Source organism: Bos grunniens, chromosome 22 (assembly GCF_055505025.1).
Source record: "Bos grunniens cultivar Pamir isolate PY7600 chromosome 22, Bosgru_T2T1.0, whole genome shotgun sequence".
NCBI classification, from domain to species: Eukaryota; Metazoa; Chordata; class Mammalia; order Artiodactyla; family Bovidae; genus Bos; species Bos grunniens.
The window spans coordinates 58,611,136-58,625,660 of record NC_141186.1 but is presented as its reverse complement, the minus strand read 5'-3'; the positions used below and the strand labels follow the sequence as shown (position 1 = coordinate 58,625,660).

Sequence of the window (14,525 nt, the reverse complement as noted above, 5' to 3'; positions counted from 1 at the left end):
ATCTTCCATCCACTCACTCATCCGTCCATCTACCTATCCATTCATCCACCTATCCATCCACCCATCCCTCTCCCATCGAGTGACCCACCCATGTACCCACCTATCCATTATCCATGCATCCACCTACCTGTCCACTCACTCATCCATGTACCCATCCACCTACCCACCCACCTTTTATCCATCTATCCATCCACCCATCTACTCACTCATCCATCCATCCATCTACCTACCCACTTACCTATCCACCCATTATCCATCCATCTTTCTATCTACCCATCCACTCACTCATTCATCTATTCACCTATCCATCTAGTGACCGACTCACCCACCTACCCATTATTCACCCATCTATACATCCACCTATCCACTCACTCATCCACCCCCTACCCACTTACCCACCCATCCATTACCATCCACTTATTCATCCACCCACTCACCCATCCATCTACCCATTCACTGACCCACCCACCCATCTATTATCCATTTATCCTTCCACTTACCCATCTGTCCACCCATCTATTCATCCATCCATCTCTTCATTCACTGATCCATCCACCTACCCACTGACCTCCCACCTATCCATCCACCTAGCTATCCATCTACCCATCTACTTATCCACTCATCCATTATCCATCCATCTTTCTATCCACCCATCCATTCACCTATCCATCTAGTGACCCACTCACCCCCCTATCCATTACTCACCCATCTATACATCCAACTATCCACTCACTCATCCACCTCCTACCCACTTACCCACCCATCCATTACCATCTACTTATTCATCCACCCACTCACCCATCCATCTTTCTATCCACCCATCCACTCATTCATCTGTCCATCCACTCATCCCTTTGCATGCCTGCACATCCAGACACCCATGTAAAGAAGACAAAAAAGGTCCAAGGGAAGAAGTCAAGCAACTGTCCAGTCATTTTATTTGTCCATGCTGTGATCCAGCCCCACTGCTAGCATCGGGGAGTCTGACACAGCCTAGAGGCACCGAGGGGCTCCCAGTGTGTGGGGCCAGGGGGCTGTTGTCTCAGAGGTATCAGTTTCATCAGTGTCTGTGGGCACAGAGTTCAGAGGTGCCATCTCTTCTTGGTGGCTCAACACAATCGCCAAAGATCCCAGCAACCTGCATCACACCACAAGCCCTCACCCGCAAGCAGACACCCCCAGGACCAGAAGAGCAACAGGCACACAGCACCCTGAATCTCCCAGGCACGTGGAGAGAGATACACAGATAGCCATGTACATGCAGGAGCACACAAGACGTACACGTTGGCACCCGGAAGGTGCTTGAGCGGGCGTCACACGACAGTGCTAAGCATCCCTAAAGTGTGTGTGTATGTGTGTCTCACACACATACACACACACACAGGGAAATGCAAACACACGCATTAGAACACCCACACCCTCCTGGAGGAGAGACTTCCAGGTTGAGAGGCGCTGGACACCGGTGGACCCAGTGCAGAGGCCTCATCCACACCTTTCTGTGCCCTGGGACTGTGCCATCCAGGAAGCCCTGCTGCTCGAGGGAGCCCCTCGCCCAGCTCTGCTGCCCCGTAACTGAGAGTGCCCAGCAGCGGCAGGGCATCCTGAGGAGGAGCGGGCTCCCTTGGTGACTTCTGCCAAGCGGTTATGACGTGTCCCTGTGACAGTCACGTGGGGCCCGGGACACGAGCCTGTGCTCCACACGGCTCCGCTCAAGGTCGCCACTCGGGGGCCCTGCTCCAAAGGCCGGGGTCAGGGCCCTGCCTCCTTCTCGGGGAAGCTGACGACACCACGGCCCAGGCGTCTGGGGCTGCTCCTACCCACTTGGCCAACAGGGCTGGAGAGCCAGCCGTGTAAGTCAGGGTGTCCGTGAGGCCTAGCCCCTCCTTACCCCAAAGGGAGTACCGGGATTAAGAAGCAGCACAGGCTGTGGAATGATACAGGCGGACTCAATATAAATAAAATATTCATATAAAAATAGTCTCTTACAAAATATTCTCTCTTATCCAGTGGCTCACTTTCTAGAAGGTGGGAACTGCTGGGGGGTTTAGCATTACCTTTCCCCTCTCTCTCTCTCTCTGTTCCAAACTGGACTTTTCTAATGGGGAGATTTGAGCTGGGGAGGACTACAGGCTGGGAACCGTATTCTAGAAAACGTCTCCCAATTCCAGACCAGCTTAAATCTCTGGAGAATTAGCAGCAAACAGCAAAAAAAATGTGTGTGTGTGTGTGTATCTATATACGTAGAAAGGATGTCTGCCCTTGCGCTTGAACATCTAGTGCGGCAAGGGGGTCTTCGCGAAATCAGCTAGGAAAAAGATCTGCCTGAAGAATCACTACGCACAGTTCTACTCCACTCCTCGTCCTAGCAGCAGAACATCCCACAGGGAAAGCCAGAGGTCCACGTTGATTGCAGAAAACGGATCCCGAGGAGGTGGAAGGGTTCTTGTTTAATTAAATAAATTATTATTATTTAATATCAGAATAAATTGTTAAATATTGCTATTACTGTTGAGGCCCCCGGGGTCTGGTGTTTCAGGCTCCGCTCCGGCAGAAGGCGGTGTCTGGGTGGGGCGTGGATGACGTCTTGGGGCCCGGGAGGGGTCCCCCGCCCCCCTCCCCACCGTCAGGGTCCCCCCGCCCCGCCCCCCGTGCCAGCAGACAAGACAAGCTCAGCAGCGCTGTGGAGATTGGGGCGGGAAGCTGTGGAGGTTGCGGCCGGGCCGCGGGAGCGCGCAGGCCCTCCGCCGCCCCGCCCTGCGCGTGGCCCGGGCCCGCCGCCCGCCGCTCACTTGCACGTGTAGACCTCGGTGCGCTCGCTGCACGTGTTACACTTGACGTAGCAGCACCAGTGGAACTTGCAGTTGCACTGCCACACGCGGGCGTACTGGTGGGTGTTGTAGCCGCGGCCGCAGCACATGAGGTCGCAGCCGCTGGCCTGGGGCGCCGTCTTGTTGCAGGCGCGGCCCTGCGTGCCCACGCTGCCCGTCGCCGGGTCCTCCTCGCAGTAGCTGGGCGACTTCTCGATGTACACCAGCTCAGTGTCCATGGGCTTGCGGTAGGACAGCGGCTTCTTGATCTTGAGGAAGGCGGGCCGCTTGTTGCGGCTGGCGCGCACGGGCTCCACGTGGACCGCCTCGTTGTACTTGTCCTTGAGCACGTAGCCCAGCTCGCGGAACTGCGGCAGCGTGGTCCAGCAGGTCTTCGTGGTGCAGGAGCCCGACACGCCGTGGCACTTGCACTCCAGCTTCATGTTTTCCTCCAGGATCTGTGGGGGCGGTGGGGAGAGCACAGCTTGTCACGGCAGGGCCGCGGGGCGCCCCGGGGCCACCCCCCACCCGCCCTGCTGCCCCGCCTGGCGGGTTTGGCCTGTACTTTTCTTTCCGGGAGGCTGCCCTGCTGGCTCAGCTGGTAAAGAATCTGCCTGCAATGTGGGAGACCTGGGTGCGATCCTGGGGTTGGGAAGATCCCCTGGAGAAGGGCAAGGGTATGCACTCCAGAATTCTGGCCTGGAAAATCCCATGGACTGTATAGTCCATGCAGTCGCAAAGAGGCGAACACGACTGAGCCACTTCCACTTTCGCTTACTATCTTTCTGGTGCTGGAAGCTCAAACCTGGATGCAAAGCCTCCCCAGGACTCACCTGCTCTCCCTGCTCCCAACCCCGAGGGGGCCTCATGCTGCTGCTTAGATCCACGCAGGCCCGTCTTAACCACACGTGGGTTCTCTCAGGGCTGCGCCGGCTTAAAATCACTTCAGAACCAACGTTTGAAAGCCAGGAGGAGACTTTCAAAGGCAGGCTGCGAGGTGTTCTGCCAGGCCAACAGAACAGGTACCCGGCAACTCCGGAGTGATGCTCGAAATTATTCATAACCAGAGCAGCTGGGCGCTGACCTGCTGGCGTGGGAGCTGGCCACAGAGGCCAGCACGGCGGTCCAGCGGCGTCTGGCTCACCTCGGCCAGCTCGGCCACCCGGGCAGTGATACACGGAGCTGTGCCAGCCTCCGCCTCCCTCCCGGGCTGGCAGCCCTCGGCTCGCCCCCGTTCTTACTGTTCCCTGGAGCCGTAAGGACTGGTTTAAGTCCCAGATCTAACATGAGCCTGCTGAGCGCCCTCAGGCAGCTTGCTTGTTTCCCCATGTGCAGAACCAGGGCGACGGCTGTACTTCATTATAACCCTCCAGTGAGATGCTGGTCAGAAAGGAGAGAGGGCGGACTTCTGAGACACACAGGAAGCTCAGCTATCTAAGACACAACGTGGCACGGAAGAAGCCGGGCACAAAAGAGGACCTACTACGTGACGGCAGTGACAGAAGGTTCCAGGAAAGGCACAGCTGACGACTGGGCTCCGTGCCGTCTTTATTTTCAGAAATGGGCCGAGATGGCCCATGGCCTGGATTTTGCTGGCCCCGCTGTGGACACGTCTGAGCGACTCTCTGCGACCCCATGGACTGCAGCGCAGCAGGCCTCCCTGTCCTTCCCCATCTCCCGGAGTTTGTTCAAACTCACGTCCGTCGAGTCGGTGATGCCATCCCACAGTCTCATCCTCCGTCACCTCCTTCCCCTCCTGACCTCAATCTTTCCCAGCGTCAGGGCCTCTTCCAATGAGGCAGCTCTTGGAATAGCCCAACAATTAAAGAAGACAACGTTTACCAAACCCCCCACAGGACAGGATATTTATATTGCTATCTAGGTTGAGTTTTTTTTTTTTCCAGTTTTTGTCTCCTTCCCTCCCTCCTTTCTTTCTGTTGTAAATTGATTTAAACTCTGTGCATGAAGAGGCATCTTTGGGGTCACAGTGTCTCCTCCTTCCAGGCCATCTTCAGCCTGATGTCATCCTAACAGGCCCTCGCTGCTGTGCGCCAGGCACGGGATGGGCACGTGCTGGTGGGCGCCGTTTCTGGGTCACTGCGTGTGAGCGTGTGAGCGGTCCTTCATCCACACTGCCCGGCTGCCTTTGCCTGTGACAGCGACAGGCTGAGTGCGGGAGGGAGGGAATGGCCTGGGCACACTCTGGGTCCATGCCTTTATGTTGTTATTTCGCTGCTAAGTTGTATCCGACGCTTTGCAACCCCATAGACCGCAGCCCGACAGGCTCCTCTGACCATGCGATTCTCCAGGCAAGAAGACTGGAGTGGGTCGCCATTCCCTTCTCCAGGGCATCTTCCCGACCCAGGGGTCAAACTGCGTCTCCTGCACTGGCAGGTGGACTCCTTACCACCAAGCCACCAGGGCAGCCCGTGCACTGGCGTCTTATTTAACTCTGGGGTTAGTAGGATTCCATTTAACGAGGCAAAAACCAAGGCTCGGCTGACTCCCAGAGCGGGTCTGTGAGGTGTTCGGAGGCCAGAGTCTTGTTGTCGAGGGGTGCGAGTCAAGTGCTTGGTGGCTGAATACTTGCTGTGTGATCTTGGGGTTGTCAATCCCCCTCTCTGAGCCTCAGCTGCCTTCAGTGAACATGGAGTGACGGGAGCATCTTCTCTGACAAAAGTTAAGGGGGCCGGGATAGAACCTGATGTTCCAAAAGTAGCCATTAGTTCTGCCTCTGGGCTGGGCCTGTGTGGGTGCTGGGGACACAGAGGTGACCAGGTCAGATCCCTGTCTCCAAGGACAGGCCTGTGTGCAGGGTCCGCTTGGCCCCAGACGCTCCGAGTCCAAGAGGTGATTGGTCACGATACTCAACAGGAAGGAAACCCACAGTGTCTGTACTTAAACACGCCAGCGAGGCCAGGGCACCAGAGTGTCCTGGGACTCAGCTGAACGCCTGCTTCCAGGACACCTGTTGTGTGATCCCCACATGGTGCAGCTGGTGGGGGGAGCAGCCCCCCAAGTCACGCAGATGTCCCTTGTGGTCATCAGTGAGCAGACAGTCCCCAGGTGTCACCTTTCCGTGTTGGCCTAAAAAGCAGGTGTCGTGTGTGTTGGGGGCAGAGTTCAGCAGGCGTTTCTGGGGCCTGATGCCCTGGCTGGTGGATCTTAGAGCATCAGAGCCTCCCACACGGATGCCTGGGGTGAGGGGCATTCAGAACAGGTTCTGACACTGAGCAGGGGTGAGGACGCGGAGCACCTGGCTTGGAAGTGGTTCCCTCCGAGGCGCTTGCCCTGCATATCACATGCCCGGAAACAGGTTCAGGGATGTTCCTGCCAGCAGCGTTTGTGACGGCTTTGTGGGCACGATCTGATGTCCATCCATGGTAAGACGGATAAACGGAGGTGAGTGGGCTCAACGGGGCCCTCGAGGACAGGGACCTTGAACAGCCAGAGCAGCAGAGGTCAACCTCGGAACACAGTGGGGAGGGAAGGGGGCAGCCATGGGAGCGCTGCGCGGAATGACTGCGTGCGTATCACGTCCAAAGGCGGCAGAATGGACTGGAGAGAAAGGAGAGTCACAGGTATACCGAGACAGGGTATCCCTGGGGTGGAAGGCGAGGCACGGCTGGCTAGGGTCACCCAGGGGCTCCTGGAGTCCTGGCAGCGTTCTGTTCCTTGATATGGGCGCTTTCTCTTTATTCCTTTAAATCCTCGTAGACGATCTGAGAGCTCTTTTTGTACGTGAGCTGCACTTGCAATTTATAAAAATGCAACGGGCGCAGGAGCCCACAAGCACAGGGAGAGAGAATGCACGTCAGTAGCTCCGGGAAAACACGGATCAGCACCGCGGTGAGACAGCACGCACCACCCACCGGGGTGCGCGAGAGGAAAGAGAGGGCCGCCGTTGCAGCAGGATGTGGAGAAGTGTGGCCTCGTGTGCTGCTGGGGGGGATGTGAGCAGGCGAGCCCCCAGAGACAGGCTGGCAGCTCCTCCGTGTTAAACACACGGCTACCGAATGACCCGGGACCGTGCTCCCCACCCCTCATCTCACAGGCTGAAATCCTAGCCCCCAAAGGGAGGGTAGTGGGGATCCTTTGGGAGGGTCGTCAGTCACAAATGAAGCCCTCATGAATGCTCTTGGTGCCTCGTGAAGGAAGCTCCAGAGAGCCCCTTCCAGCCCAGGAGGACCGAGAGAAGGTCCCGGCTGAGAGCCAGGAAGCGGGTCCTCACCAGGGCACAAGCCGCACCTTGGGCCCCCTGCTCCCAGAACTGGGAGAAGCACGTTGCTGTTGTTTTGCTCCCGTGCCGCCCAGTCTGGGGCGCTCTTCTGGAGCTGCTCGGGCACCCCGAGACACCCAGCAATTCTCCCTAGGTGTTGGGTTGGCCACAGAGGTCATTTCAGTTTTTCTGTAAGATGTTAGAGCAAGGATAACGAGAAATCTGTTCATCACCTGTGCACACCTGGGTCCATGCTTTTATAGGTGGTGTCTTACTTCATGATTCCACTTAACAAGGCAAAAGCTAAGGGTCAGCTACCTCCTAGAGCTGGTCTGTGCGGTGTTCGGAGGCCAGGGTCTTATTGCCGAGGGGTGTGAGTCAAGTGGTTGGTGGCTGCTTATTTGCTGTGTGACCTTGGGATTGTCACTCCCACTCTGAGCCTCAGCTGCCTTCAGTAAACATGGAGTGAAGACAATTCGATCTTTTGTGGCAAAAGTTGCAGGGGGGTGTGGCTGGGAGAGAATCAGATGTTCCAAAAGTCGCCATTAGTTCTATCTCTGGGCTGGGCCTTTGTGGGTGCTGGGGCCAGAGAGGTGACCAGATCAGATCCCCATCTCCAGGGATGGGCCCGTGTCCAGGGTCCTGTTGACCCCAGATGCTCAGCCTTCAGGAGGAGGTAACCCGGCGAGTCAATATACTTAACAGAAGGGAAGCCTGCACACACACATCCATGTAAAAAATGGATTAAACAACGTTTACAGCAACACCCTTTACAACAGCCCCAAAGTGGAAACGACCCAGACGAGCACCGACGGGTGGAGAGAGAAAACGTGGGCCGCCCGCACGCAGAGTATCACCCATGAAAAGGGATGGGGTGCCAACCCTGCCACAGAGCACCCTGATTACGCGGCGCTGTGACCGAAGCCAGACCCACAGGACCAGCTCCGGTCTCATCGCATTTACCGGCGACATCCGGGAGAGGCAGCGCTGTGCAGACAGGAGGCAGGCCCGAGAAGTGGGGGGCGAGTGCTGGAGGGTGCAGGGCTCTTCTGCAGGTAAGCTGACTGTGGGTGGCTGTGCACACGTGTGACGATATCAAACAGTGCTGAACTGCGCCCTTTGGGTGAGGGCCACGCACGGTGTGTGCAGTAGACTGTAACTAAGTTGGCTTTAAAAAGAAACAAGTTCTTGGCCGGTTGTGAGGAAGCACTGGGTGACACCGAGTGTGTCCCTGGTGGCGGCCCCCCAGGCGGCGAGCCCCAGCGCCAGGGCCAGACGCCCGGGCGGCCGCCTCCAGCTCACCGCCTCCCTCCTCCTCCAGGGCCACCATGACCTGCGGCCCTGGCAGCACTTGCATGGGCCCCTGATCGCATGACACCCAGCCCGTTAATTAACCCTGCAGACTCTGCATTTTGAGAGCTCGGTGATCACATTAAGTCCGCATTAAGCTGGGCGGAATCACAGCCGCGCTGGCCAGGACTGGTCACTCGGACGGGCACCGAGCCCTCTCCCCCAGGCAAGGGGGTGCGAGCAGAGGAAATGCATGTGGGACAAAGCCAGGCTTGGCTGCCAGCATCCGAGCTGCCCGGGGCGGGGGGCCTTCCGGGGCCCTCCCACTTGGGGCCTGGGCTGCAGTTCTGGGTCAGGCAGTCACGGGTCCGTGCACCTTCCCCGTGGCCTGGCCCGTGGCCGGTGCACTCAGGAGATGTCCAGAGAGAAATCAGCAACAAGTGCCTTCACACCCTGGCACAGCTGGTACCCCAGGCTCAAGCACCCATCCCGAGCTTCCAGGGTCCTAGGGGCCCTGCATCGCCGATGGAGGGAAGGTCAGGGGCCCCGGGGAGGGGCAGTGGGGGCCTGGAGCCGCCTGAGTGGACCACTGTCAGTATTTCTGCCCATGGCTGCACTTCTGGGTCCTTCCTGGCTTAACGACCGGGCCCATGAGACTGCCCGGGCGATGCCACATTGGCATTCTTGATGCAGAGACCTCTCGAGATGGAAGGAAAGGCCACCGAGAAAGCAGATTGCAAGGCCCTCTGAGTTCTGCTCCTGCCCCTCACCCCACCTGTCACCGCCGGTCAGGCAGGGCAGGGACTGGCCTTCATGGAAGTGGCTCCAGGTGAGGACCGGGGACTCACCTGGTGAGTAACGTTGAGCCACAGAACCTGCGCCCATGCAAAGAGCCCGTGGGGAAGCAGGGCGCAGGCACCTGCCTCAAATAAGAGAATAAGCCAGACGAAGATGGTGGAGCTGGGTCAAGGGTGCGGAGTGTGGGGGTGGGAGGCAGGCAGCCGCGTGACACCGCCGGGCGGGACATCCTCTCTGAAGGAGGGGATGCTCCAGCAGAAGCAGAGGCCCAGGGCAGGCCGGGGTGGGGCAGCACAGGCCCCTTATGGGACGGACACTGGGGCCAGCGGCCGGAGGGCAGAGGGCCCGAGGCTTCCGCTGAACAGGGCCAGGGCTGCGCGGAGCCCAGGAGGGGGCCTCCCACAGGCTCTGCTGACCATGCTCAGGAGCAGTGGCTTGGTTTTTCTGTTTTTAGTGGCATATGATGTGTATTCCTGGTGTACAGCATCGTCCATCAGCCATAAGTATACCAGGTGATGTGGGTGAACCTGGAGCCTGTCGCAGAGTGAAGTCAGTCAGAAAAACACACGTTTACACACACATGTGGAATCTAGAAAAACGGCGATGAAGCCCTACGGCAGGGCAGGAACAGACATGCAGCTGGAAAGGACGGACTCGTGCACACAGTGGGGCAGGGGTGGGGTGGGACGAGCTGCGAGAGCAGCACTGACGTGTACACACGGCCGTGTGCAAAGCAGGTGCCGTGCAGCACGGAAGCTCAGCTCGGTGCCCTGCGGTGACCCAGAGGGCTGGCATGCAGGGTGGATGGGAGGGAGGGGGAGAAGCGCCAAGAAGCTCCACATTCACTGGGCAAGTGTGGAGAAAGCACAGAGGCCCCAGTGCATCCTTCGCCCGTTTTGCCTGCGCCTAACACCTCCGCTCAGCATAACGTACACTTATCAGCACGGTAAATTAACGAACGAGCTAAGGGCGTCCCTGGCGGCTCAGCTGGTGAAGAATCCGCCTGCACTGCGGGAGACCTGGGTTCGATCCCTGGGTTGGGAAGATCCCCTGGAGAAGGGAACGGCTACCCACTCCAGTGTTCTGGCCTGGAGAATTCCATGGACTGTATGTCTTGGGGGTCACAAAGAGTCAGACACGACCGAGCCACTCTCTTCTTCTAATATCCGCTTATTCAGTGAAGTCCGTACTTCATTTGGATCCCCTGGGTTGGGACCTTCTGTCCCCTTCCTGTTCCAGGAGTCCATCCAGGCCACCCCATGACCTTCAGTCTGCCTGTCTCCCTGGGCTGCGAGACGGGGTCTTATTGTGTGAGGACAGGACAGCCAGTGGTGGCCAGGAGCAGGATTTATGATTGTTTAAAGTCCGCTCATTGGCTGTAACAAAGGTACCACTCACTCCAGTCCCGGGAGACGGTGTGTGTGAGACTCCAGGGGCATCTGGGAAAACTCTGCACCTTCTGCTCAATTGCACTGTGGACCTAATACTTGTCTGAAACATGGTCTTTAAAAACCCCCAGGCGAGAGGCTGTACTCAGGGAGAGTCGCTGGAGTCCAGACGTGGTTGATTCTGCTGCTGACGGGGCCTCCCTGGACCTGGGTTTCCCCATTTCAAAGTCAAGGGTTTGAAGTAAATGATTCCCAAGGCTGCTTCTGACTCTAAGAATCCCGACCTCGTACCAATACTGCTCTTCAACCCAAAGCGTTTTCCGGGGTCTGACACCCACTGAGAGATGGGCACGTCCATCCCATTTCACAGGTGAGGAAACAGGCTCAGAGAAGGAAAGGGACTCAAGACCACAGTGCAGGCTGCATCTCCTCCATACATCTGTCCGGAGCACTCCCCACCCTCCGCCTCCCCCACCCCACCCCCAGGAAACTGGCCCAGAAGGCTGCACCCCTGAGCTGGCTCTCACTCCTAGGGGCGAGTGGTCTGGCTCCGAGCACAGCTGCCTCGGGATGAATGCAGAGGCTCTGGCCAGTGGAGGCCCCGGAGGGAGCCCCGGGGGCAGAGCCAAGTCCTGATTCTCATTCCTCCCGCTCCTCCCCACCGGCTCCACGGGGTGGCTGCATCCCCCTCACCAAGGTCACAGGTCACAGCTCCCATGTGCTCTGCGCGCCCACTGGGCTCCAGCAGCCCGACCCCCTGGCCCATCCGGCCTGAGGAGTAACGGCCCCCCTGCTGCCAGCCCCAGGGAGCTGCACCCTCCCTCGGGGCTCCCTTGCCTGTGTCCTCTATTCTGTTCGCCTCTCTTGCCTGCAGTGTAATGCACAAGCCACAGAGTCCACCCTCCTGAACGTGTGCGCGTCAGCAGCTTTAGTACATGTCGTGTGCAGCTGTCACCGCTAAGTGCAGAGCGCTTCATCACCCGAGAGAAAGCCCATGCTGCGCAGCAGCAGTCAGTCCAATTTCTCCCCCTCTCGGGCCCTGGCAACTGCTCATCTGCTTTCTCTCTTTATAGATTTTTTTTTGCCTGTTCCGGACATTTTGCATAAACGGGCTCATACAGTGTGTGGCCTTTTGTGTGTCCGGTTCCCTGCACTCAGCACAAAGCTTTCAGAGTTCACCCCATTGCCACAGCGGTCAGCACCCCATTCCTTTTCACGGCTGAATAATACTCCCTGTGGGGCCGTGTGGCACTCCATCCGCCCAGCCACCAGCCGTTGGCCTCAGGCTCTCTGGTTAAAACCGTCCTGGGTTTCCGAGTCGGAGCGTGTCGGCCACCCGGCCCTGACCCAGTGCTACACCCTGGTTCCTCGCAGCAGGCCCGGGCATGAGCTGCCCCTCAACTCCCAGCCCACGCGCTCTCCCCTCCCTCCACCTCTGGGCTCTGCACCTGCCGGCCCTTATCTGGAAGGCCAATCTTTACTGCCTTTACAGAGGCTCGACCCAACAATTCCACCACAGAATATGTACCCTCCGGGGTAGGCGCATGCATGTGTAAAATGACAGCCTCAGAGAGGCGTTATCTGAGATATCAAAAGGCCGAAACGCTCTCGGGATCCACCAATGGGACCGGTTCTGCGAATCACGGGGCATCGATAAACTGGAATGTCCTGAACTGCCAGAGGACGAGGCTGCCCTGTGCTTCCCAGTGAGATGCACCAGTGGAGAGAGCAGGGGTGTGCAAAGCATGCGGAGCACGCGTTGTTTGCGCGAGATAGACTGTGTGTGTGTGTGCTTGAGAGCACAGAGTGCGCGCCCCGAGCAGCAGGAGACGCTGGGAGGAGGGGCTGCCTCCGGAGAGGATACCTGGTACCTTCCTTGCCATAGGATTGTTCTTGGCGCCATCTGAATATTCTACCAGTTCGGAAAAGCGTAACCTCCTCCACAGAGCCTTCCCTGATTGCCAGGGCAGTCACGGACTCCCCCATGGTTTCCACCCCTGTCCTGGGCTGTTGGGTAATTTTCACTTTGTCCCCCTGCTGACTGTGTGCCAGTTATTAATAGCCTCTGGCGTCAGGCCAGCAGCTCCCTGCGGTGGACATGGAGCCATGCCACCCAGACCCCCTGCCTGTAGCGGTGTGCTGGTAAACCGGCTCCCAAGAGAAGAAAAAGCCCAGTGTGGGATAATTGCTCCCACCATGGCCAATTTGAAGCTCCCAGTGGTTTAGCAATCAGCTTGCATATCTCCAGTATTTAATACGGGGTCTTGTGAGTGCCAGGAGCCAGCTGCAGCACTCCACAGGACCAGGCAGCCTCCAGCTGTGAGACCCTGCAGCATCCGTCCCAGCCCCACGTACCTGCCGCCTTCCCCACAGCCGGGGACAGAGAAAGCTGGGGGTCCCACGGTCTGGCCGCTCTGACGGGCGGTACCTGCTCTGGCACTCCCACCGAGGCGCTGCAGGCACACTCATGCCCCACCCTGTTCCTCCCCACCCTCCCTGTGTGTGCGCACTCACTTATGTCTGACTTTTCGTGACCCCATGGACTGTAGCCCGCCAGGCCCCTCTGTCTGTGGGATTCTCCAGGCAAGGATACTGGAATGGGTTGCCATTTCCTCCTCCAAGGGATCTTCCCAACCCAGGGATCAAACCCGCGTCTCCTGCATTGGCAGGCAGATTCTTTACTACTGAGCCACCTGGGACCCCCCTTCACTGATTCCTCATGAACAGCTTGGACCGAACTCCATCTCAGCCTCTGCTCCTGGGGCTACGAGAATGAGGAGACCCCCCCACTAGGCTGTGACACTCCTGGGGGCGCTGGGGCCAGGACACGGCCCTCCACCCCCAGCCTCGGGCAGAGAACCTGGCACGGAGTAGGTGTCGACCAGCCGCGGAGGAAGAGGAGGATTCACTGTGCGTCTGCTCCCGTGTGCATTCCTCAGTCCTCACTCGTCGTGCACCGAGCACCTGCTCACCTCTGCCGCGGAGGCCCCGGGGGTTCCGTGAGACAGACACGGGCCGTCCTGCCTTCTCTGAGCCTGAGGACCCAGACGGAGCAGCCCTGGAATTAATACCGCCCCCAGATCGAAGTCGGAGAGTGCTGTGAAGGAGGGAGACAGACAGCAAACGAAACTTGACCCGGGAGGAGCTGCCCTGCGCAGCAAGGACCAGAAACCAGGCAGGACACGCGAGAACCCGCCCAACTCAAGACGACACAGAGGAGAAGATAAAAAATAAAAAGAGGAGGAGAGACAGTCCCCTCAGTGAACGGTTCCGGGAGGACAGCAACATGGAAAAAATGAACACAGAACACTCTCTAACACCACGCACAAAAGTAAGCCTAAAATGGATTAAAGATCTAAATGACAGACTGGATACTATAAAAGCCTTAGAGGAAAACAGAAGTAGAACACTCTTTGACATAAATTGCAGCCATATCTTTCTGGATCCATCTCCTAGAGTAACAGAAAGAAAACCAATGAGACCAAGTTAAACTCAAAAGCTCTTGCACAGCAAAGGAAATCATGAACAAAATGAAAAGACACAGGGAAATGCAAATTAAAACTACAAGGAGGTCTTATTACCTCACATGGGTCAGAATGGCCATCATCCAAGAAATCTACAGGAATTCCTGGAGAGGGTGTGGAGAAGAGAGAACCCTCCCACACTGTGGGTAGGAACGGGAGTGCGTCCACTGTGGAGAACAGTGTGGAGGCTCCTTGACAAACTAAAAATAGAATTTGCCATATGACCCAGCAGTCCCGCTGCTGGGCGTATGGCCGGAGAAAACCATAAACCCAAGAGACCAGGCATCCCAATCTTCACTGCAGCTCTACTTACCATGGGCAGGGCATGGAGGCAACCTAAGTATCCATCAACAAAGGAATGGATAAAGAAGATGTGGCACGTATGCACAATGGAATATTACTCAGCCATAAAAAGGGACAAAATCGTGCTGTTTGCAAAGACATGGATGGACCTAGGACTGTCGTACAGAGTGAAGAAAAACTCGTATACTGTCATCTA

The 14,525-nt window shown here is 57.5% G+C and overlaps 1 protein-coding gene across 3 annotated transcripts in view; it reads right to left on the bottom strand.

Moving 5' to 3' along the window:
* Nucleotides 1-915: 915 nt before the first annotated feature.
* Nucleotides 916-14,525, bottom strand: part of WNT7A (Wnt family member 7A) — a 65,717-nt gene continuing 52,107 nt past the window's right edge. Inside the window, exon 4 of one of the 3 annotated variants that reach the window (XM_086368943.1) lies at nt 916-3,265. In XM_086368943.1, coding sequence (XP_086225069.1) covers nt 2,786-3,265 — 480 coding nt within the window. In that variant the 3' untranslated portion in view covers nt 916-2,785. Of the gene's footprint in view, nt 3,266-3,892; nt 9,649-14,525 lie in introns of those variants that run through there. The other 2 variants (XM_086368944.1, XM_086368945.1) reach the window with 2 other exon arrangements.